At 33.4% G+C, this 24266-nt stretch overlaps 2 protein-coding genes across 2 annotated transcripts; one reads left to right on the top strand and one right to left on the bottom strand.

The window, feature by feature from the left end:
- Nucleotides 1–19838: 19838 nt before the first annotated feature.
- Nucleotides 19839–21610, bottom strand: LOC141685317 (uncharacterized). Its single transcript, XM_074490427.1, has 4 exons — nucleotides 21576–21610; nucleotides 20475–20668; nucleotides 20166–20246; nucleotides 19839–20017 (listed from the first exon to the last, which is right to left on the bottom strand). The coding sequence occupies exons 1-4, from the start codon at nucleotides 21608–21610 to the stop codon at nucleotides 19839–19841; spliced, it is 489 nt and encodes a 162-aa protein (XP_074346528.1).
- A 240-nt stretch (nucleotides 21611–21850) lies between these two features.
- LOC141685316 (uncharacterized) lies at nucleotides 21851–22347 on the top strand. The gene is made up of 2 exons (XM_074490426.1): nucleotides 21851–21943; nucleotides 22030–22347. The coding sequence occupies exons 1-2, from the start codon at nucleotides 21851–21853 to the stop codon at nucleotides 22345–22347; spliced, it is 411 nt and encodes a 136-aa protein (XP_074346527.1).
- Nucleotides 22348–24266: the final 1919 nt, after the last annotated feature.

Raw genomic sequence — 24266 nt, 5'->3', positions numbered from 1 at the left:
AACAGGATTTCATAGCAAAGTTGGATGCTAGACTTCCTGGAACCACCATGACTGAGATAGCTCAAAAGCTAAGGAAGGAGGTTGATCTCAATAGAAAGGTTGAGGCCATGGACTCTAGATTATCTGATGTGGAGAAGTTAATGGCCAATATACTTGCTAATCAAGAAACTCAGACTTCTTTGCTCCAACAGTTGGTGGCTGCTCAACTCCCTTCCACTCTCCAACTTGGTGCTAACAAAAAGGGGGAGAAAGGCTCATCTAGTGAGGGGGAGAAACAGCTAAACATCCAAGTCAGCAAAGTAATTGTGCCAACAATTGCTTTCACAAAGCCACCAGCCATGGATAGCATTGACATCATAAATCTGACAGCAATAAAACTGGAAACAAATGACAAATTGCTAAAGATTGATGTAGCAGCAGCTGAGAAGGAATTAAAAGAAAAATGGAGGATAATAGATGCAGAAATTCAACAGAAATTTGGACCAATTCAGAAACCAGACAAAGTCTTTAATCATCACTCTCAAGTCAAGCACATCTCTATGAATGAAATGAGTTTGAATTATCTGGAAAAGGGTCAAACATCTTGCATCAAATCTCCAAAGGTAAATCTTATCATGAAGCCGTAAAGAAACTACTCTAAGCTTTCAAACAAGAATCCTATGGATACTGTGTTTGAAACACCTAGGCCTGATGAGAAGAGGCTGCTGGCTAGGTCAATTACATTTTCAAAGATCCAGCTGATTCAGTACTTAAAAGAAGGATTGCCAAGATTTACAGAAATGGTAAGGAAATCTGAGTGGTGGCTGGACACCCTCAGTTTGTAGAAGCTAAAAAGGAAGAGAAGGAAAGAATTAGGCAAGAAAAGAAGCAAGTTACCTTAGATGCCAAGGTGCTTAAACAAAAGAAGGAGCAAGCTGCTATCTTGGCCAAACTTCAACCTGTGAAGACTACAACTGAGATTTCTGCACAACCATATGTGATTGCTGAACCTCAAGATCAGAAAATGCAACAGGAACCACAACATAAAAGAAGATTGTTAGATATATTTATGATGTCATGGCTAATGATGATTTGTGTTTAGTTTTCAGATCTTAATTAATAGGACAAATCAATACTTAACTGGAAATCAGTTTTTATACTGAAGTCAGGACTTAAAATATCAGAACTTAAGTTATCAGAACTTAAGTTATCAGAAGATATTTATCAGGAGATAATATCAGGACTTAAGGAGACTTTCAGATAAGGAAGGCGGCTGATTGAAAGGAAAGAAGATCAAGACTAAAACAGAAAGAAATATGCATGGAGAAGAATTCTATGAAGAATAGAATACTTGGAAGAAAAGATAACTAATTGATATATTTTAGGATACAGAATTATACTCTATATCAATTAGAAGATTATCTTGTAACTGTGTGTCTATATAAACATAATATAGGGTTTACACTATATGTGTTATCTTATTCGAGAATATTATTCATTGTAACCCTAGCAACTCTCGTGATATTTATTCATCACTGAGAGAGAACAGTTCCATTGTAATACTGTTTTATTAATAAGATTATTCTGTGTTTCATACTTGTGTTCTTAATTCGATTTGATTGTGCTAGACACTGTATTCAACCCCCTTCTACAGTGTGTGTGACCTAACAAGTGGTATCAGAGCAATCTGTTAACATACATACAGTAAAGATCCAAAAACAATCATGTCTGAAGAAACACAAACTCCAACCAAGCCCACCAAAACTGAAGAAACTCCAAAGACTCAAATCCATAATCGATATGAGACTATTAGGGTTCCCATACTGAAACCTTTTGAGTATCCCATATGGAAGGTGAGGATGTTTATTTTTCTGGAAGCTACAGATCCAGAATACCTTGACAGAATTAATGAAGAACCACATAAGCCAACCAAGCTCTCTATTGTAGTTGCAGATCAGCCAGCACAGACTGTACCAAAGGAGAAAAATGAATATACAGCTGAAGATATCTCATCTATTGCAAAGGATGCAAAGGTAAGACATTTGTTGCATAGTGCCATTGATAATGTCATGTCAAACAGGGTAATTAACTGCAAGACTGCAAAGGAGATATGGGATGTCTTGGAGATATGATGCCAGGGAACTGATTCAAATAAGAAGAACAGGAGGATTATACTCACTCAAGAGTATGAGCACTTTGACTCAAAACCTGATGAGTCATTAACTGGTTTATATGACAGATTTGTCAAACTCTTGAATGATCTGTCACTGGTGGATAAGGAATATGATCTTGAAGATACTAATCTTAAATTCCTTTTAGCTCTTCCTGAATGTTGGGACTTGAAGGCAACTACTATAAGAGACAACTATGTTCTTGATGAAACTACTCTTGATGAAATTTATGGTATGCTCAAAACTCATGAACTTGAGATGGATCAAAGAAGCAAGAGGCATGGGATAAAGTCAAGGACAGTTGCTCTTAAGGTTGAGGAGGAATCCCCTAAAGTGGCTGTCTCAAAGAAAGGCAAAAGAAAGGCTCTCATCACAAATTCTGATACTGAGTCATCAAGTTCTGATAGTGATGAGGATTCAGAAACTGAAAGTCTATCTGAGATGGATGCTGATGAAGAGATGATGAAATTGTATGCTCTTATGGTGAAGGGTATCACAAATATAGCTTACAGGAAATTCAGAAGGGGAAAGAAGTTTTCCAGGAAAAGTGGAAGTTCTGATAAGAGGGGATTCAGAAAATCTGAAGACAAAGCTGGAAAGTCTGACAGAGGAGATTACTTAAATGTTAAATGCTACAATTATAGTGAGAAATGCCACATATCTCCTGACTGCAAGAAAGGAAAAGGTGATAAAGGCAAGGCACTTGTCACAAAGAAGAAAAGCTGGACAGACACTTCAGATTTTGAAAGTGAGGTGAACTATGCTTTGATGGCAAATGCTGATAGCAGTTCTGAAGCTGCTGAGTTAAAGGTACCTCAAACAACTTATGCTTTTCATACTGATGATATTACTGAGTTGAGAAGATATCTTAAAACCATGTTCATTAGTTATAGAGATCAAACTTTAACATGTGAAAGGTTAACTTCTGAAAATTTGGCTTTTAAGAAAAGGAATGACTATTTAGAAAAGGAGTTAATTATGTTCCATCAAACTCAGAAAGAAAGAGATGAAGCTTTTTATGTTAGAGATGAAGTGTTAAAATTGAATCAATCTCTAAAAACTGAGTTAGAAAAGGAAAGAGAGTTTATCAAGACTTGGACTAACTCTGGAAGAACAACTCAGAATTTGTTAAGTAGTGGAAACTGGAAAGAGGGATTAGGTTATGGAGATGATAAGAATAATAAAGGAACTGTAGAAATTGAGCCTATAGTTGTTAAACAAAAGCCAAAGGTAAATCCTGTTAAGTTTGTAGCTGTAAAGTCTTATATTGATAAATCAGAAGTTAAAGAGAAATTAACTTCTGACAAACCAAAACAGGATAAGCCAACTGAAGTTAACATAGGCTTAATGACAAAGAAGCAGCTTAAGCATAAGCTGAAAGATGTTAAGAATGTAAACAAGGTAAAGCCACCTAGGAAAAATAGGAATGGAAAGGAAGGTGTGAATAAAAGCAATGATTATAAGCCTGTTCCTAATGCTCCTAGAAAGAAATGTTATAACTGTGGAAATTCTAACCATCCGGCTTCTTTATGCAGGAAGAATAAAAACATAAACTCCTTACCTTCAAAATCAGGAGTTAAGAGTTAGTCTGTTAGATATAGGCCACAAAATCCTTGTTTTCATTGTGGTAGTTTATGGCATTCCATTTATACTTGTAAGGAATATCATAGTTTGTACTATGATTATTTTCAAATAAAACCTTCTTTAAAGAAAGTTAGCATTATTCTTTCTAGTGTAAGTTCTGATGCAAAGTCTGATACTATAAATTCTGATAAGAAAAATGTTAACATAAGCTCTGATGTTAAATATGCTGCAAATGTTAACAAACTTAATAAGGCCAAAGGATCCAAGCAAGTCTGGGTCCTTAAAACTAATCTTTAGTTGTCTTTGTGATTGCAGGGCAACAGGAAAAACATCCTATTTCTGGACAATGGATGTTCGGGACATATGAATGGAAATAAAGCCCTGCTATCAGACTTCGTGGAGAAAGCTGGCCCAGGTGTTTCTTATGGAGATGGCAACATGGGAAAAACTCTGGGATATGGCAATATCAATCTTGGGAATGTCATCATTGAAAAAGTAGCTCTAGTCTCAAGACTTAAACACAATATGCTGAGTGTTAGTCAAATCTGTGACAGAGTTTATCATGTGAATTTCTTTGAAGAACACTATGAAGTTGTAAGCAAATCTACAGGCAAAGTTGTTCTAAAGGGAAACAGGCATGGTAACATTTATGAAGCCAAGCTTTCAACAAGTTCTGATGGTTCTGCAATCTGTCTGTTAAGTAGAGCATCAATTGAAGAAAGCTGGGATTGGCACAAGAAACTCTCTCATTTATATTTTAACAATATAAATGAACTTGTCAAGAAAGATCTTGTGAGAGGACTGCCAAAATCAGTATTTGCTCCTGATGGCCTTTGTGATTCCTGTCAAAAGGCAAAACAAAGAAAATCTTCATTCAAGAGCAAGACTGAATCTTCAATTCTTGAGCCATATCACCTACTACATGTTAATCTATTTGGTCCAGTGAATGTCATGTCTATTGCAAAGAAGAAATATGTTATGGTCATAGTGGATGAGTTCACCAGATACACATGGGTTTATTTCTTGCACACAGAAAGTGAAACTACATCTATCTTGATTGATCATGTCAAATAACTGGATAAATTGGTTAAAGACTTTGTGAAAATCATAAGAAGTGATAATGGCACTGAGTTCAAGAATTTGATTATGGAAGAGTTCTGCAAAGACCATAGAATCAAGCAGGAATTTTCTGCTCCTGGAACTCCACAACAAAATGGAGTTGTTGAAAGAAAGAATAGAACTCTTATTGAAGCTACACGAACTATGCTTGATGAAGCAAAGTTACCAACCTATTTTTGGGCTGAAGCTGTGCAGACTGCTTGTTTTACTCAGAATGCAACACTTATCAACAAGCATGGAAAGACACCATATGAGATGGTGAAGAAAAAGAAGCCAAATCTGAAGTATTTTCATGTATTTTGATGCAAGTATTTTGTTCTTAAGACTCATCCTGAACAGCTATCCAAATTTGATCTAAAAGTTGATGAAGGAATTTTTGTTGGATATCCACTTTCCACAAAAGCCTTCAGAGTCTACAATTTAAGAACAAGGGTTGTCATGGAATCTATCGATGTCTCTTTTGATGATAAGAAGATTACAGGACTTGAAGATTTCAATGATCATGATCAGCTGAGATTTGAGAATGAAGTTTTAAATTCTGATTCTGTAAATCCTGACAGTCTAAATCCTGATAGTCTAAATCCTGATACTGCAAACTCTGATGGGTTAAACTCTGATGTTATTGAAACTGTGGTACTACGCCAAAGGACAATGCACCTGTGCAGGGGGAGCATATTGAAGATACAACCACATCTCAAGAAGCATCAGAACCTAGAACAGGCTCTTCAAGTTCTGATTCATCAAGTTCTGATGGGCCAAGTTCTGATAATTCTGGAAACTCAAATTCTGAAGGATCCAACTCAGAGAGCATAATTTCAGGGGGAGCATCAGAAAATATTGATGGAGACACCATGGATCATGGGGAGCATCCAGTTCTAGAGATAATCTTCCATCTGCAAGGAAGTGGACTAAACCACATACAACTGACTTGATTATTGGAGATCCTGAAGCAGGTATAAGAACTAGAACAGCAACATCAAAATGAATGTCTCTATCACTCTTTTCTTACTCAGACTGGACCAAAGAAAGTGGAAGAAGCTCTTCAAGATGCTGATTGGGTGCAAGCAATGCAGGAAGAGTTAAATGAATTTGAAAGAAATAAAGTCTGGACCCTAGTGCTAAGACCAAATAACAGATTTATTGTTGGTACAAAATGGGTGTTCAGAAATAAAACTGATAGTGATGGCATAATTACAAGGAATAAAGCAAGGCTGCTTGCAAAAGGATACTCTCAACAGGAGGGAATTGATTATGTTGAAACATTTGCACCAGTTGCTAGATAGGAAGCCATAAGGATATTTTTGGCTTATGCTGCTCATAAAAAGTTTAAAGTCTTTCAAATGGATGTGAAAAGTGTTTTTCTTAATGGAGAATTGGAAGAAGAAGTATATGTTGAACAACCTCCAGGTTTTATAGATTCAAAATTTCCTCATCATGTCTACAGACTTGATAAAGCACTTTATGGCCTTAAGAAAGCTCCAAGAGCATGGTATGAGACCTTAGCTCAGTTTCTTCTGGAAAGTGGATTTAACAGAGGGACTATTGACAAAACATTGTTTTATCTCAACCATGGAAAGGACTTACTTTTGGTGCAGATATATGTTGATGATATCATTTTTGGTTCTACAAATGACAGACTTTGTAAGAAGTTTGCCAAGTTAATGCAGTCAAGATATCAAATGAGTATGATGGGAGAACTCAGCTATTTTCTAGGCCTTCAAGTCAAGCAGAATGAAGAAGGAACTTTTATTTGTCAATCCAAGTACACCAGGAATTTGTTGAAGAAATTTGGAATGCAAGATTGTTCAAGTGCATCCACTCCCATGGCCACTGCAATAAAATTGGATAAGGATACTGGTATATCAGTAGATATTACTGATTACAGAGGTATGATTGGCTCATTACTTTATCTAACTGCAAGTAGACCTGATATCATGTATGTTACCTGTCTTTGTGCAAGATTTCAAGCAGATCCAAGAGAACTTCACTTAACAGCCGTGAAAAGAATTTTCAAGTACCTTAAGGGTACAGCTGGTCTAGGATTGTGGTATCCTAGGGAATCGGACTTTAAGCTAAAAGGTTACTCAGATGCAGATTTTGCAAGGTGCAAAATTGACAGGAAAAGCACTAGTGGAAGCTGCCAATTTCTTGGAGGCAGATTGGTTTCTTGGTTTAGCAAGAAATAAAAGTCAATTTCCACATCAACTGCAGAAGCAGAATACATTGATGCAGGAAGCTGTTGTGCACAGATTCTTTGGATGAAGAATCAGTTACTGGATTATGGTTAACATATTCTAAAATCCCTATTTACTGTGATAATCAAAGTGATATTGTTATGACAGGTAATCCAGTTCAACACTCAATGACAAAGCACATCAGCATTAGGTACCACTTCATAAGGGAACATGTGATGGAGGGTACAGTGGAATTGCACTTTATCCAACAGATCAACAACTAGCAGATATCTTCACAAAACTACTGTGTGAAGCTACTTTTACAAGATTGGTAAATGAACTTGGAATGGTTTCAGGTTCCTTCTCTAAATCTGCTTAGTTTATGTTCTGATACATCAGACTTTATGATCAATATTTACAGATATTACTATATTTGTGTATTCTGTGCTTAAATTGAAATTTTCTAAGTGCTGATTGTTGTCTGATGTGAATTTCTAAACTCTGATAGTGATATGAATGTTTTTGTGACTATTCAATCCAATGAGGATAACTGTGCTAAATGCTGACCTAGTAGTCTCTAACATACTGATGATCCCATGTATGAAGTAATTATTTATGTGGAAATCTTTTATCACAAGCAAATTCTGATATTGAGCTTGGTTATGTTTATTTTGTATATCTTATTACTAAGTCAAAAACTAGAATAGTGCTTCTTATCTGTTAAGTTCTGATGTTGGTAAAACTTATGATTGTACTAAGTGTTGATAAGCCTCACTTATCAAAAGAAAAAGTGAAGAAAAGTATTAAATGTCAGGTACTTCTTTGAGATCTAGAGTAAAAATGTGGAAGGGAAGACCCAAGTGTATTGCTGGTATTAAGTAATATGCATTAGAAAAGCAAAAAATTTCTTGGTGACTTTTCACGCTCTATGATTACTGGAGAAATACTTTGACAACAGCATAAGTTCTGATAAGCAGTTGTGACTCACTTACACTGAGAAGCCACTGTAAAAAGGAATTTCAAAAGATGTATAAAATGAGCACAAAACAGTTGAGGGGGACTCATGCATAAACTCATTCTATAGTAGACTTCAGCATAATAACAGATTTTGAGCACAGTTCTTAGTTATGCCTTATTTCTAAGATGTACTGAAGTGAATCAGACTTTACTCTTTGTCTGATATTTAGCTTAATGCACACACTTACACTCCATATGAATGATGAAAATTACTGTGGTGATCAATGTTATTTTAGATGAACAGTTTAAGTGTCAGTTGCATAAAGTCTGAGGACAAGTTCTGATGATTAAGTTCTGAAGAAACCATATCAGTATTTGTGTGAAGAATTATAGAAATAAACATTCACTTTTTGAGTTAAAGAAGCCATATTCTGATGACCTTTAAATTATGATAATAATCAAGTTCTGATGCTTACATGGCAGTATTTATTTACTTGATTTATTTTTGGTCATTACTTAAATGGTTATATTTTTCAGAATATTGGATTATGTGAGATAAAGCATTAATAATCATTTGTTTAGTGGGAACAGTTTTTTTGAAAAACTAAACGTGCAATGTAATCATTACTTATTTACCGTGCCCATTAACTTTTATCTTAACTGTTGCATGGCTGACAGGTGTAAAGGTCTGTTCCACTTCTCAATAACTGTTGCCACGTGGGATGTTTAAGTAAAAGAGATAAAAGATTTTCAAATCTTTTATTCACATTACTATTCTATTCACTCTCTCTCTTTTCTTATTCTCTCACATTTTCTGACGGTTTTCTATACAGACATTTCATCAAACACCTTTCAGGCATCTAATTTCTCACTTATTTCTGATGGCGCCCAAGGATTTAATTTTGATGGAGTCAAGTTCGTGCCAAATAACTATTCTGCAACCCTAAACAAGGCCGAAACTCCATCATATTTGCACTTTATGAAAGATTTCTTAGCCAATAGTGAGATTGGGTACGCTTTGACCCAACCTCAAACTTTTTCAAGCAAACAAGTGCTGACATTTTGGAGAACTGGGTTATTTTATAATGGTGGTGCTGCTGGTTCACCAAGCATCATTTTTACATCAGGAGATGTTGAGTATGTGGTTACCAGGTCGACTGTTTGCAAAGCTCTCCATTTACCTGAAGATTGTACATTCTCTACAGTGGAGGAGCCGGTTTTACAGCAGCTTATGGCAAGTTTGGGCTATGAGCAAAGCTTGGGAAAGCTAGGTCAACTGAAACGATCTTATATCAGAAAGGAATGGAGCTTTTTCTTTGACTGTATCACCAAGGCATTCGCCAATAAATGCTCCAATTTTGATGATATTCCCATAATGAGTCAGCAAATCGGGTATGCCCTTATCAATCAAACTCATTTTGATTATGCAAGTGTTGTGCTAGGTTTCATAGGGGATAGGATGATGGAAGATAGGAATGTAGTCTATTTTGCTAGATTCTGTCAGCTTATATATACTTGTTGTGCTGATGAACCCCAACCAGCCAGTAATTTAATTTCACCCTTTAAGCTTGCAAAAAGGGCCTTTAATGACCTGTTAAACTCTGATACTAAGAAGAAAGTTTTGAGACCATTACAAATCCCTCAATCAGTAAAACAAATCTTGGTAAATGCTGATCCAGAAACTTATACATCTGTCTACTCTGATGTCCAACCCACAACCACATCACAGCCACCACAATAGCCATCAGAACATACCATCTCTCAACAACCTCAAACTCAACCTCAACCATCAGCACATCCAGTGAAGCATTCATCTTCTAAACCCAAGAGGACACAGACTGTGCCTCAGTCTCAGTAGAAGAGAAGGAGAATCATTCTGAGAGATGAGTTAGATGATGAGGAATAGGTTTTCCTATCAGAACCTGTTGTTATAGAAGCTGAGAAGATATCTTCTCAGAAAGATAATAAAACTGGGAGTTCTAGGCCCCTCAAAAGGCTTAGGAAGCTAAACTTTGATGATGAAGCTCCCAAAGTCTCTACTTCAGCAAAGAGACTTAAAAAGCAAAGAGCCAGGAGGGCTGTAAGTGAATCATCACACTCTGAAGAAATCCTGAAAGCAGCAGCTAAGGAAGGGGGTCAGGAATCTCTGATCCCAACAGAACCTATAGTAATTAAATTACTTCACATTGCTGAATCAGCTCACAAGTGTCCTATTCAAGAACAAGAGGATATTCCAGAGCAAGTGCCTACACCTCCTGTGTCTCCTGTAATTGATCCAGTACATGCTGAAGACCCAGATACAAGTGCTGAAATAGACATTCATAACTTGGTTGTGCCTGAGGTTCTGTACTTGGAAGCTCCACCTACTCAAGTTACTCCACCAACAACACCAATTCTGGATGCTGATTTCACTGCAGAAATTCCCACAACACCTCTTCTAAATCTAGATGCTGATGATCAGATATTAGGTGGGCATCAGAATTTGGATGTTGATCAGAACTTAGTTGCAAATCAGCACTTAGAGGATGATTTTGAAACCTCTATAGCCTCCCACACTGTTGTTCTATCAGAGGATGCTGATACTACAGGCTCTGTAAGTTCAGATGCTGACAATGCTGAAATTACTGGTGAAGCTGCTACAAATGTAGATACTGATGCAGCTGGTCCATCTGGACATGCACCTCAACAAGCTCTATCCAAAGCTGATCTAATCAAGAAGTTTGTTAGAGAGGATGCACCAGTACCTTGGAGTGAAACTCCTAGAGGAAAGGAGTGGACTGATGAGTGGAACAAAGTTGATTTTGTTCCTACTTCAAATATACTTGCCGAGCACCTGGCTAAGGCTGATGAAATGCTGATAAGTGATGATTTCAAGGCACAGCTGAGAGTTACTGCATTGAGTACAAGGCACCTTTAGGGTCAACACTCATTAATTCAAACCAAGGTGAACAAAATTCAAGAATCCATAATTCAGCAAGATATGAATACCAAGTTGGACAAGAAAAGGTTTTTCAAGCCTACCTTTGACAAAATTGATTGTATTGAGAAAGCTCAGGAGAAGCAACAAGATCAAATTTCTGAAATTCTAAAGAATCAAGCTTCTCAGCAATCTCAACTCAATGAGATCCAATCCTCAGTGGACTTGCTTGGCTCTCTTCTTTTACCTGCTGATGCCAAAAAGGGGGAGAAAGTGATTAAGCCCAAATGTAAATCTATTCAACCACTGAAGGGTAAGGATGATGGAAATGATGATCAGGGAAACTCTGATAAGGGTAGAGGTCATGGTCAAGGCAAAGTTTCTTCATTTAGGAAAACAGGAACTTTTACAGAGAGATCAATCTCTGATGCTGATAGAAGAATAAGTTCTGGTAAACAAGTTCTGACTAGGCCTGATGTTCTGATACAGTGTGAAAGTCAAGAATCACAGAAGTTTATGCAGACACTGAAGCTCAAGTGGAAGGAAACAACTGTTTATTATCAAGACCCCAAGCTACAGAAGTTGGATGAAGAGATTTCAAAGAGATTATTTATTAAAGACAATCCAGGTATGAACCTTGAAAGTCTGAAGGAAGAAGAAGCCAGACTTAAAGCAGAAAAAGAAGATTTCTCAATCAACCTCTGGCATGGCTCAAGTTGTTCAGAGTCAAGATGTAGTAAGTTCTGATATTACAAATAAGCAAGCAACCTCGGACATAGCTCAAGTTGGCTTGATATCAGAAGATAAGAAGAAGGGCACATTAACCTCTCACAGTGCTTATGTTAAACCTACTACAAGTCTACTACCAGGATTCACCAAAGCTCAACAGACTCAACCTTTTAAGACTACATCAAGTGGTTTTGAAGCAAGAGTTGTTCAAGGAAAGGAAGCAAGAGACAAATCAGGATTAGGTAGTTCTGATGAAAGAAGAATACACAACACTACCAATGATCCAACTTCCTTAAGTGAACCAGGAGTAGGTGCAACTCCTGAGAGATTGAATCAACTTGAATCTGTACAAATAGTTTACCATTCTGTGTTGAAAGAAGATGTCATATTATACTTTATGACAGATGGGAGGGTATTTCAGATTAGGAAGAATGCTATTAGACTGAAATATATTGAAGAACTGGAACATGCTCTATTCCTACTTCAAGTGAAGAACAGATCAACAAATGGTGCTGCCAGTTATTTAAAATCTGATATTCAAAGACAGAAGAGACTTTATTCTGTAAAGTCCGACATGCCATATTTTCCTAAGTACAGAGATCATAATGGTGATATTGTTGAAATGAAGCCTAATACCGCAAAAATCATCACTACATTTTCTGGTATTAAGGGACTTGAATTCAATCTAGAGTCTGATAAAGCCTATATCATCAGACTGGATCAGGATATAAGGAAAGCAAAAATAAATGATCTCAGGGCTGTTATCTTCTAAACAGGTGAAGATATAGTTGAACTTAAAGATGCAAAAAGGAGGATGCAAAATGAACTTGAATATGCTGAGAGAAGTCTGTTGAAGAACTATCTCAGAACAACTCCTGATATTAAAGAGATCACATACTGAAGCCAAGTCAAAGATCTACAACTGCTTAAATTCTGAAGGATATACAGACTGAAGCTGAAATCACACTTTAAGGATGGTAAAAGCTGCAAGGACTGTAAGTTATAGTTATCTAGTCAAATTCTCATGCATTTGTACTTAATGTTTTTGACATCATCAAATATCTGTTAAACTTGTATATTATGCTAATTTACAAGTTGGGGGAGATTGTTAGATATATTTATGATATCATGGCTAATGATGATTTGTGTTTAGTTTTCAGATCTTAATTAATAGGACAAATCAATACTTAACTGGAAATCAGTTCTTATACTGAAGTCAGGACTTAAGATATCAGGACTTAAGTTATCAGAACTTAAGTTATCAGAAGATATTTATCAGGAGATAATATCAGGACTTAAGGAGACTTTCAGATAAGGAAGGCGGCTGATTGAAAATAAAGAAGATCGAGACTAAAACAGAAAGAAATATGCATGGAGAAGAATTCTATGAAGAATAGTATACTTGGAAGAAAAGATAACTGATTGATATATTTTAGGATACAGAATTATACTCTATATCAATTAGAAGATTATCTTATAACTGTGTGTCTATATAAACACAACATAGGGTTTACACTATATGTGTTATCTTATTCGAGAGTATTATTCATTGTAACCCTAGCAGCTCTCGTGATATTTGTTCATCACTGAGAGAGAACAATTACATTGTAATATTATTTTATTAATAAGATTATTATGTGTTTTATACTTGTGTTCTTAATTCAATTTGATTGTGCTAGACACTGTATTCAACCCCCTTCTACAGTGTGTATGACCTAACAAAGATTCAGATACAAGCTCCCCTCCAAAAGAAAATTGGACTTTAGTGATGAGGAAATGGAAGATTACATTCCTAAAAAGTCTACAACTTCAACTTAGACATCAAAACCCTCAGTGGTATTTGAAGAATTCAAGGAGGTGGATCCTACTAGGAACATTCATGGTGAACCCATAATTCCAAAGGATGAACCAATAGACTGGGATAGTTTTCCAATTCCTGAACTAAACTTTCCTATCTTCAACAAGCCAAAGAAAACAAAGACAAGAGCAATCAAGAAAGTGAAACCTGTAACTCTCAGAACCAAGACCTTAGCAAAATCTAAATCTATAGTCAACAAGGGAGATCTTATGTATATCTGTGATATCAAGGAGTTTTCAGACTTAAATCTCTACCTGGATGAACAGGAAGAAGTAAGAGGAATTGATGCTCACAGACATCTTCCTGAAAGGCTGGTGTTTAAATATAAGGGAGGAAAAGAGATCATATGGCAACTTCACAGGATTCTTCAAGAAAGCCAGTTTGTCCTAATAAAAGTCTTCTCATCCTTCAAAAAGAACTTTGGGTTCAATATAACTGCAAGGAAACTGGTTCTAAAAATGATAGAAGAGCTAAGGAGTAATAAAGCCAAAGATGCACTTCCAAAAGCTCTTACAATTCCTTTTACAGGAAAGAGAGAGCATTTGAGGCCTTATTGGCTAATGGAATTCATGGATGATAAGGGAGTTAGAAGATTCTTCAGACTGGATGACCAATTGAGTATCTCTAGCAATGAGACTCTATTGGAAATGCAAGAAATATTGGATTTATCTGAAGCTGATGAACTTGAATTCCACAGGCAACTCCAGAATCAAATAGAAGAAAACAATAGGAGGCTTGGGAAGAAATCCAGACAATCAAGGAAATAGATTTATCTGCTCAGTCTAGAGGAGCACCTTGATCATGATTGTGAGAACTCTTTGTACACTTTACCTTGGTCAATTTTCAGTAAATATTGTAGTACTTATCAGTTTTATCTACTACTTTTCATTCTGTATTTTTAGGGTATTTTGTTATCATCAAGTTTCTCTTAATTTATGGCTACAATTCCAGTAGACATAAATTGGGGGAGATTGTTGGGAATATGTTGTGAACTTGATGATAAATTAAATAAAATACCTTAGTAAATTCAACTTAGTAAATTTTGTAGCACTCGACGGATGATCAAATATAGTCCCGACAGATGATTTAATATAGTCCCGACGGATGACGATTTGACATCCACCGGGTGAGCAGCTTATGTAAAAATAAGATTTGTAGCACATTTCTGCAAACAACTTTGTGTAGATTCTGTAGGAGCTTATGAGTCATGTTGACTACTAGTAGATATGCAGAATAGGTTGATTAATTGTAAATATGAGATGTCTTGTAATTCTGTGTAAGTGAAATGGAGTCAAGTGACAAATAGCTACCCGACGGATAATCAACAAAGCTACCCGACGGATGATCAACAAAGCTACCCGACGGATGATCAACAAAGCTATCCGACGAATGACAAGCATGTACCGACGGATGATCAAATTCAAATATCTGTTGACAGTGACAACACAGTCATATGCGTTGGGTGTTTGCAAGAGGAATGTGGCAGCCTGTTAAGCTGGATTTTGAGAACAAAGATTACCATTTCCATGCAAGCTGTGAAGATTTTCAAAATGTTGGAATAGAGTAATGAAGTAGCATGGAGTTAGACTGGATATGTTTTGTTTTATTATCTTGTCTTATTGTCATGTAAACTTGGTGGTATTAACCAAGTGTAACAAGTAGAACAATTATGAAGAACTAAGCACACACATTCTCAGAGAAACATTTTTAAGCTGTATTCTGTAGCATTTCTCTGTAAGTTTAGTTGTTCAACTTGTAAGCAGCTGTGAGTCATTCAAAACTTCACAGAGTTCTCAATTATATATATATATGGTGGATACATTCAAATCCACCAGAAAGTTTTAAAGCCTTTTGTTTTATTACTTAGTGTATTGATTTCATTATCTTTCTATTCCGCACTTCAGCAAATCAAACACTGTTATATGTATTAAGTTAGAACAATTTTAAGAATCTTAAAAAGGAGCCAGAATTACATTCAACCCCCCCCCCCTTCTGTAATTCTTGTTGTATTGTTAGGGAATAACACATCATATATGACTTTAATATTTATTAAACCATATACTAATTATGCTAAAAATATATAAAAATTGTTGTATAATTTAAAATTAATACTTGATAAAAATATTATTTATTATGAAAAATTAGATAATTTGATTACATAAGTAATTAAATTGAACCATTCTGAAAGCCATTCGCACCATAATATTCTATAACACAGTCTGTTCAGAAACATATATCTTATATTAAATACGAGACGGCATTCTGAGGCGACGTCGAGTAAAACTGAATGATATAACTATATTTTTAGAACGTGTGAGATTTAGGGGAAAATAAATTACAAATTCGTAAAAATCATATTTTATTATAAATTTTAAATCGCATTTTGTTATTTTAAAATGAATATTAGATTTTATGATAAATTTTTAAATCTCATTTCATTTAAAATATAGATAATTACCTCGAATCAACATAAATTTTAATATTTAATAAATAGTATGAAGATTTTAAAAATATAAAATTGTCGTATGGTTTAATATTTATATTTGATAAAAATGTGATCATATCACATATTTTATTAGAAAAAAGTGAATAATTTAATTCACAAAAAAATCAATTGCCCCGTTTTCAAATTTCTTCGCATCACAATTATCTCTAACCAAACGCTACTAACATAAAGCTACTAACATAAAGCTACTTCACTGGTCAATATAACATATATCTTATGCAAAACACGAGACGACGTCGGGAGGCAACGTCGAGGACCGTTATCTCATATAATTCTATTGAGTTAAATTCATGAAAAATAATTCAATTTTTTTTCAATATCAATAATATTTCTAATAATAAAATGTTAGACCGCATTATGAGGTGACGCCAAGTAATATTTTCTTATACAAATAAATAATACTTTGTAAGTTCTTACTAATCTTGAACAATAAATTTTATTTTTTATTCTTATTTCATTCATAGTGTAATTATTCATATAACAGCGAATTTATTAATTATTTACCGTTATGAGAATTACGTTGAAAATATAAAATATTGTTGTACGATTTGAAATTTATATTTGATAAAAATATGATCATAAAACATTATTGTTTACAAAAATTTCGATAGCTTGATTATATAAGTAATTTAAATTTCTCCGTTCCCAAAGCCATTAAGATCATAATCTTCACTAATACAATTCTCTCTATCAAAAAATTATCTTAAATTAAATGTTAGACGACACCGGGAGGTGACGTCAAGTAAAATTATATGATATGATTAATTTGTTATATCGAAATTAGATTGAGGGGGATAATAATTACAAATTTGAAAAAATTATCCTTTAGAAAAACTTTTAAATTTCATTTTATCATTTTTACGATGAATATTAGATTTAAAGATAAATTTTTACATCTCATTTCATGTACTATATAGTTAATTATATCGAATTGACACAAACTTTAATATTTAATAAATAACATAGGGACTATAAAAAATAAATTGTTATACAATTTAAAATTTATACTTGAGAAATATGATCATATCACATATTTTATTAAACAAAGTCAATAATTTAATTCACAAATAATCCAATTGCCCGGTTTCCAAATTTCTTCGTATCCTCAATAACTGAACGCTACTAACATAACGCTCCTCTACTGGTCAGTATAATATATTTTATGTAAAATGCTAAACACCGCCGAGAAACGTTATCTCTTATAATTGTTGAATTTAGCTAAATTAATTGGAAAAAAGTTTAAATTTAAAATGCTCCATTCCCAAAGTCCTCCCCGTCACATTTTTCATTATTCAAATCTCCTTTATCAGAAAAATAATTATTATATTAAATGCAAGACGGCTGCGGTAGGTGACGTCGAGTAAAATTGTATGATATCAATATATTATTAAATCGAGTCAGATTGAGAGAAAATTAAATTGCAAATTTGCAAAACCATATTTTAGTGTTGCCTATAAATCTCATTTTATCATTTTCATTTATAAATATTATATTTGATGATAAATTTTTAGATCTCATTTCATTCATGAGTTAATTACATTGAATCAACACAAATTTTAATATTTAATAAATAGTATAAGGATTATTAAAAAAGATATCAAATTGTTGTACAATTTAATATTTGTATTTGATAAACATTTGATCATATCACATATTTTATTAATGAAAAGTCAATAATTTCATTCAAAATTAATTCAAGAAAAAATGACCAAAATACCTCTTTTTAGATGTCTTTTTGCCCAAAATACCCATTCTGAAAAAAGGTGACCAAAATACCCACCAGATACTCCACTGATACTGGAGTATCAGGATGATACGCCACTTTCAATGGAGTATCAGGATGATACTCCTTTGTCAGCAGATTATCATGGCAGATACTCCTCTGTCAGTGGAGTATCAGTCATGATACTCCTTTCCCAGTGGAGTATCACTTTTACTTTTTTTTAAAAAAAATATTTTAAAAAAAATAAAAATAAAATTTTAAAATTTTAGATGGTACTCCACTAACAAAGGAGTATCTCACATGTTACTCCACTGACAAAGGAGTATATGGGTCGATACTACACTGACAAAGGAGTATATGGGTCGATACTCCACTAAAATTATAGTATCTGGTGGGTATTTTGGATAGTTTAAAATTCTGGTGGGTATTTTGGGCGATTGTTATTTAAAAATGGTTATTTAGGTTTTCGACTCTTAATTCAATTTCTCTATTTTCAAATTTCTTCGGATCATAGTCGATCCGGAATGGATCGGTTAAACATTCCATTAGGGAGCCTGGTCTTGACTCTTCTGTGTGGTATTCATTCTCGTTCGGCTCTTGGAATCACATCCAGCAGTGGTTGGAACAACTCGCAAAATCCAACCACTTCACCTACTTCATTGCCCCCAACCCTTTCTTGTACCTCTATTGAAACAGAATGGTTTCATGTTCTTCCATCGATTGGTTATTCCTCTCTGTTTGTATCTCTTTCTCCAATTTCGGTCTCAATTAGTTCACAAGATTGAATGGCCAATTCTCCTCCGAACCCTCGATTCGATTGTTTTCCAAGAATGTTGGGTCGGGTATGTAAGCCATGTATCTGGGAGGAACTTAAAAGAAGGGCTTTCGGTTCTTTGCACCCCGTTTTGGTCTTGCAGCTTTTTTAAAAAAGAAAAAGAAAGATATATATATATATATAAATTTCTTTTTTAGAAGAAAGAGTCTGAGGTCGGGTTCTCATCAACGAAAAACTACTAACATAACGCTCCTCCACTGGTCAGTATAATATATATCTTATACAAAATATGAGACGACACCGGGAGGCGACATGAAAAAACGTTATCTCATATAATTGTATTAAGTCAAATTCATTGAAAAAATTCAAAGTTTTTCCAATATCAATAACAATTCTAATAATAAATATTAGACGCGTTGTGAGGTGACGTCAATTAATATTTAACTATACAATTGTATAAAAAATACTTTGCAAGTTCTTGCTAATCTTGAACAATAAATTTTGATATTTATATCTTGCATAGCGTTTGAATAGCATAATTCATTTCAAATTCGTGAATTCAATTCCAAAAATTGAAATTCAGGATTTTAAATTTCTTGATATTGTTTGGTAGTCATCAGAATTATAAATGTAGAATTTTAAATTCCAACAATGTTTGTTAACTAATACAATTTCATCTGAAAATTGAATTCAAATATTAATTTTGATAAAATACATTTTTTATTATTTTCTAAATCATTTCTAATTATCAATATTTGTCTCGCCTTATTTAAAAGTTAAAATCCAACTTTCAAGATTTACTTTACCAATTCCTATTTATTTTAATAGATCCGTTTTTATATTTTAAATTTTTAACAAAATTGTTCAAAATTCAAACAAAACAAAAGGAGTAACACACAGTCACGACTCCCGAGACTCACCCTTAGGGCAACTCCAAGAGTGACCATTGTTTTTGGACTAAATTTGGACCGAGACAACTCTCTATTCCAACAGTTCGGTCTAAATATTGGTCCAAATTCATAAATCAATATTTTATTCTTTCAACTATTAATATATTGTTATTTTAATGTATTGATATTAATTTGCATACCTATTAATTCAATTGGAAGCGAAATGAATAAGATCATCTTAATTTCAAACTTAATAAATTTATTAAATTAGAAAAACATTACACTTAAATAAGAAAAATGAAGAAAAATTAATATTATATTTAATTAACTAAAATAAAAATAACAAATATTAAACTACTCTAAATTAGTATATTGTTCCCACAAATGCTCGATTAATGCATCTCGGAGAGCAATATGAGCTTCTTTATATTTTATTTTACGATATCGTCCAAAAAATTATTGAAATCGAGCATTTTCATCATTTTCAACCGTCTCAACTTCTGGATCTGGAATTCCGATCGGCTCTTGAATTGGAGCACTCAAATCACGTTTATCTTCAATTATCATATCATGCATAATAATGCACATCGTCATTATATCTTGTAGTACATTTTTATTCCAAAATCTTGTTGGCCCTGCAACAATTGTAAAACGTGATTTTAGTACTCCAAATGCATGTTCAACATCTTTTCTGCATGTTTCTTGTTTTATTGCAAATAATTTTTTTCGGACCACGCGACTCATGAATAGTTTGTACCATTGTCGACCATTTTGGATATATACCATCAGCTAGGTAATATCCGGTGTTATAAACTTTTCCTTGAATGATGTAGTGAGTCGGAGGAGCAATACCTTGAGTAAGATCTGCAAAAAGATGTTATGACTCCAACACGTTAATGTCATTATTTGATTTTGGCAAGCCAAAGTGTGCGTGCCATATCCATAGATCATAATCAGCCACGATTTCTAGAATAATAGTAGGAGATCCACTACGGCCGGTATATTGTCCTGCCCAAGCCGTTGGACAATTTTTTCATTTCCAATCCATGCAATCTAAGCTACCCAACATTTCAAGGAAGCCTCGACACTGACCGATGTAAAGAAGCCTTGCAACATCATTAGCATTTGGTGAACGAAGATATTGTTGTCCAAACACTTCAATAATTACACGACAAAATCGCTTAAGAGAGTCAATAGCTGTAGATTCACCGATTTTAATACATTCGGAATGCCGCTGTGATATTTTGCAAAGTTGATAATCCAAGTTGGCCTGCCGTATTTCTTTTCTGCAAAAAATAATCATCATGAGTAGTTACTTCATTCATAATACGTAGAAATAAATCACTACTCATTCGAAATCGATGTCAAAATATTTTATCAGTAAACGAGGATTTTCTGCAAAATAATCATTAAAAAGAGTAGTATGAGCAAGTTCTCGTGGATGATTAAGCACTCGATGCCCAATAACAGAGCCTTGAAATTATCTTATATTTTCATTATCTTCATAATGCTCGATAATAAAATTGTTATTGTTAATGATCTGCATCATTGCATTATTGAGAAGTTGTTCATCAGCAAAACTTGACGAAGAACTAGAAGAAGCCAATTTGATATATTGAATAAGTAGTATAAGTGTCTAGAAATTATACAAATTGTAGTTAATATTTATAGCACAAAAGATAAGGTATAAAATGAAAATAAGATACTCCCTCCGTCCCCCTCAATTCTTTACATTGGGGGACGGGGGCTCGACATGCACTTTAATGCTCTTATTAAATGTAGTTGTATAAATTATTTTTTTAATTTTTTTTCTTCTAAATAAAAATATAATGTTCAAACTTTTATACAAAAAAAGAAAATTTAAAAAATAAATTACGGAAGTATACTTTATAGTTGCCTTAAAATGCGTGTCAAACATGTGAAAAAAACTGTAAAAAAATGAGGGGGGCGGAGGTAGTAAAAGATAAGGTAAATCTATCTCATTCTCTATAGTCCATTGGATGATTGCTTCTTATCAAAACCGTAGGATGCTAAAAACTTATCTTCTGCAAAAAGCTAATCAAATCTTATCATGTTTCACAAGTGACAAAAATATTGGGACACTAAATCTTATCTTATGTATACAAGATAAGAAAATTTTACTTTATCTCATATTCACCATTAGATGGATTTCACTACCGTTGGATGACTTACTTTTTTTCTATAAATTGTTTTGTTACACAACTCATCTCACCATCCTCTTATCTACTTTCATACAATTAAGAAAAATGAGTTCAGGAAATCGTAGTGTATCATACACAGTTGAGCAAGATATACACTTAAGCCAAATTTGGCTTGACATTTCTCAAAATCCTATTATAGGAATCAACCAATCTGGAGATCAGTTTTGGTCTCGAGTTGCAACTGCTTTTCACTCGGATCCAAGATTTTAACATCTTAATCGAACCAAAGAATCATTATGCAATCGCATGCAAGTCATCAATGCTGCAATATCCAAATTGAAAGGTTGTGTATGCCAAGTTGAAAACCAACATCCAAGTGGTGCTTCAAATGAAGATATCGTAAGTAAACTATTAAAATTTGAATTTTAGTACTCATCTATGTTACTTATATTTTATTTCTCATCTAAGTAACTTGTATTTTGCAGATGAAGAAAGCTAAATTATTTTTGAAAGATGACCCAAAATATCAAAAAGGGTTCAAATTCGATCATGTATGGCATATTCTTAAAGATTGTGAAAAATTCTCCACCCCAAACACAACACCACATGTTCAATGTCCAAGTTCAACCGATGATATTCGTCCAAATTTATCTGCATTTGATATTAATTCAACTGACGAGGAAAATGGTGCTATATCGAGCGTTCGTTCAATGGGAGTCAAAAAAGCAAAAGGAAAACGAAAACATGATGAAGGCATTTCTAAAATTATCGAACAAAATAATGTTCTTGTCAAATTAATTTAAAAAAAAAAGAATCAAGATTCAGAACGAAAACTATCTCTCGCGGAATACAAAGGGGAAAATAAAATTTTGTTGAAGGGTTTGAACTAGATATTTGATCCTAATTTACGTGAATTTATTCGTACGGAACATACCCGAATTATGGAAAAAAAGGCTCAACAACAAAGATCAACTTCTCAAGGTCGAGACTCGGAAGATGAAGATCAAGGATCACAAAATGATCATAATTATAATCAATATTATGATTATCTTGAAAGATCAAGAAATAATTTATTTGATTAAATCAATGTTTAAGTTCATATTATGCTTTTGTATAAGTTGTATTTGCAATTAGTTTTTATCAAATATAATCTTTATTTTATTTTTAATGTATTATTAATTTATATTAAAATAATTCATGGTGTTTAATATATTTTTGTTAAAAAACTATTATATATAAGTGAAAATTAAAAAATATAATTAAAAACTACTTAATATGTATAAAATAACATTCAATCAACAAATTAATGAATATATAAAACATAAAAAGATAATATTTTATTATTAAAAAGATTTAGGTCGATGAATAGTGTCGGTCTAAATTTAGGTCGGCACTATTCACTAGCCTAAATTGGAACAGGGCAATAGACCACTATTGGGTAGATTTGGATCAAAATCGGTCCAAATTTAGGCCAATAGACCACTCTTGGAGATGGCCTTAGGCCGTGACACCAACTGAAAGTTGTCACAGTCTCACAACCATCTTCATAAAAAAATCTCTTCCTCTCTATCTATCAATTTCTCTACCTCGGCCTCTCTTTCTCACATGAACACAATGACGCTCGCATATACATTTTTACATGCATAAATGCCAGAACACATACATTATACATACAGCTGCTATCCTTATATTCGTCGGAGTTTTATTGCCGAAGTTTATGGTGACATCTCCACCCCGTCATGATGGAGTAGTTCAAAATTTAGAGTGGTGAGAATAATGAAGTAGATCGAGAACATGTTATGATATTTGGGATGATTGTAACTTCAAATGACACAAAAAAAAAATTATTTCAAATTCTCAGATTTCAATATTGATTTAAATAGTGAGGATTTGAGACAAATCCAAATTCCTAATCAATCCAAACATGATATTTAATCCAAATCCGTCATTTCAAATGAATTACTTCCATCCCAACATGCCATTATTTCATTCATAATGTAGTTATTTACATCAAAGAAGAATTTTCTAATTATTAAACATTATGAGAATTATGCTAAAAATATAAAAAGAAAACTCTTATACGATTTTAAATTTGTATTTGATAAAATATGATCATAAAATATTATTTTTTTACAAAAAATCAATAGTTTGATTACATAGATAATTTAAATTTCCTGGTTCCCAAAATCATTCAAATCATAATCTTCACTAATATAATCCACTCTATCAAAAAAGTATATCTTATATTAAATGTGAGACGACGTCGGGAGGCAACGTTGAGTAAATTTATATGATATAATTATTACAAGTTCGCAAAAATCATTCTTTAAATAACTTTTAAATCTCATTTTATCTTTTTTATGATGAATATTAGATTATAAGATAAATTTTTAGAACTCATTTCATGTATAATATAGTTAATTACAACAAATTAATACAAATTTTAATATTTAATAAATAGTATGAGGATTATTAAAAATATCAAATTATTGCACGGTTTAATATTTTTAATTGAAAAATATGATAATATCATAAATTCCATCAAATAAATACAATAATCTAATTCACAAATAATTAATTGCCCCGATACAAAATTTCTTCATATCCTCAATAAGCGAGCGCTACAAAAATAACGGTGCTTACTGATCAGTATAATATATTTAATGTAAAAATGCTAGATGATGTTGTGAGACGACATCGAGGAACGTTACCTCATATAATT

The sequence above is a fragment of the Apium graveolens genome, chromosome 9 (assembly GCF_009905375.1).
Source record: "Apium graveolens cultivar Ventura chromosome 9, ASM990537v1, whole genome shotgun sequence".
NCBI lineage: Eukaryota > Viridiplantae > Streptophyta > Magnoliopsida > Apiales > Apiaceae > Apium > Apium graveolens.
The sequence above is the reverse complement of the archived record's forward strand: the minus strand, read 5'-3'. Positions and strand labels throughout refer to the sequence as shown.

Excerpts from the sequence above, each read along its gene's own strand:
- LOC141685316 (XM_074490426.1), top strand. The coding sequence starts at position 21,851 with ATGCAAGTCATCAATGCTGCAATATCCAAATTGAAAGGTTGTGTATGC. Across the intron at positions 21,944-22,029 it reads GTGCTTCAAATGAAGATATC|ATGAAGAAAGCTAAATTATT; the intron begins GTAAGTAAACTA and ends TGTATTTTGCAG.
- LOC141685317 (XM_074490427.1), bottom strand. The coding sequence starts at position 21,610 with ATGAGTTGTGTAACAAAACAATTTATAGAAAAAAA. Across the intron at positions 20,247-20,474 it reads TGCAAGGCTTCTTTACATCG|ATCTTACTCAAGGTATTGCT; the intron begins GTCAGTGTCGAG and ends ATCTTTTTGCAG. Across the intron at positions 20,018-20,165 it reads CGGATATTACCTAGCTGATG|GGCCAACAAGATTTTGGAAT; the intron begins GTATATATCCAA and ends CAATTGTTGCAG.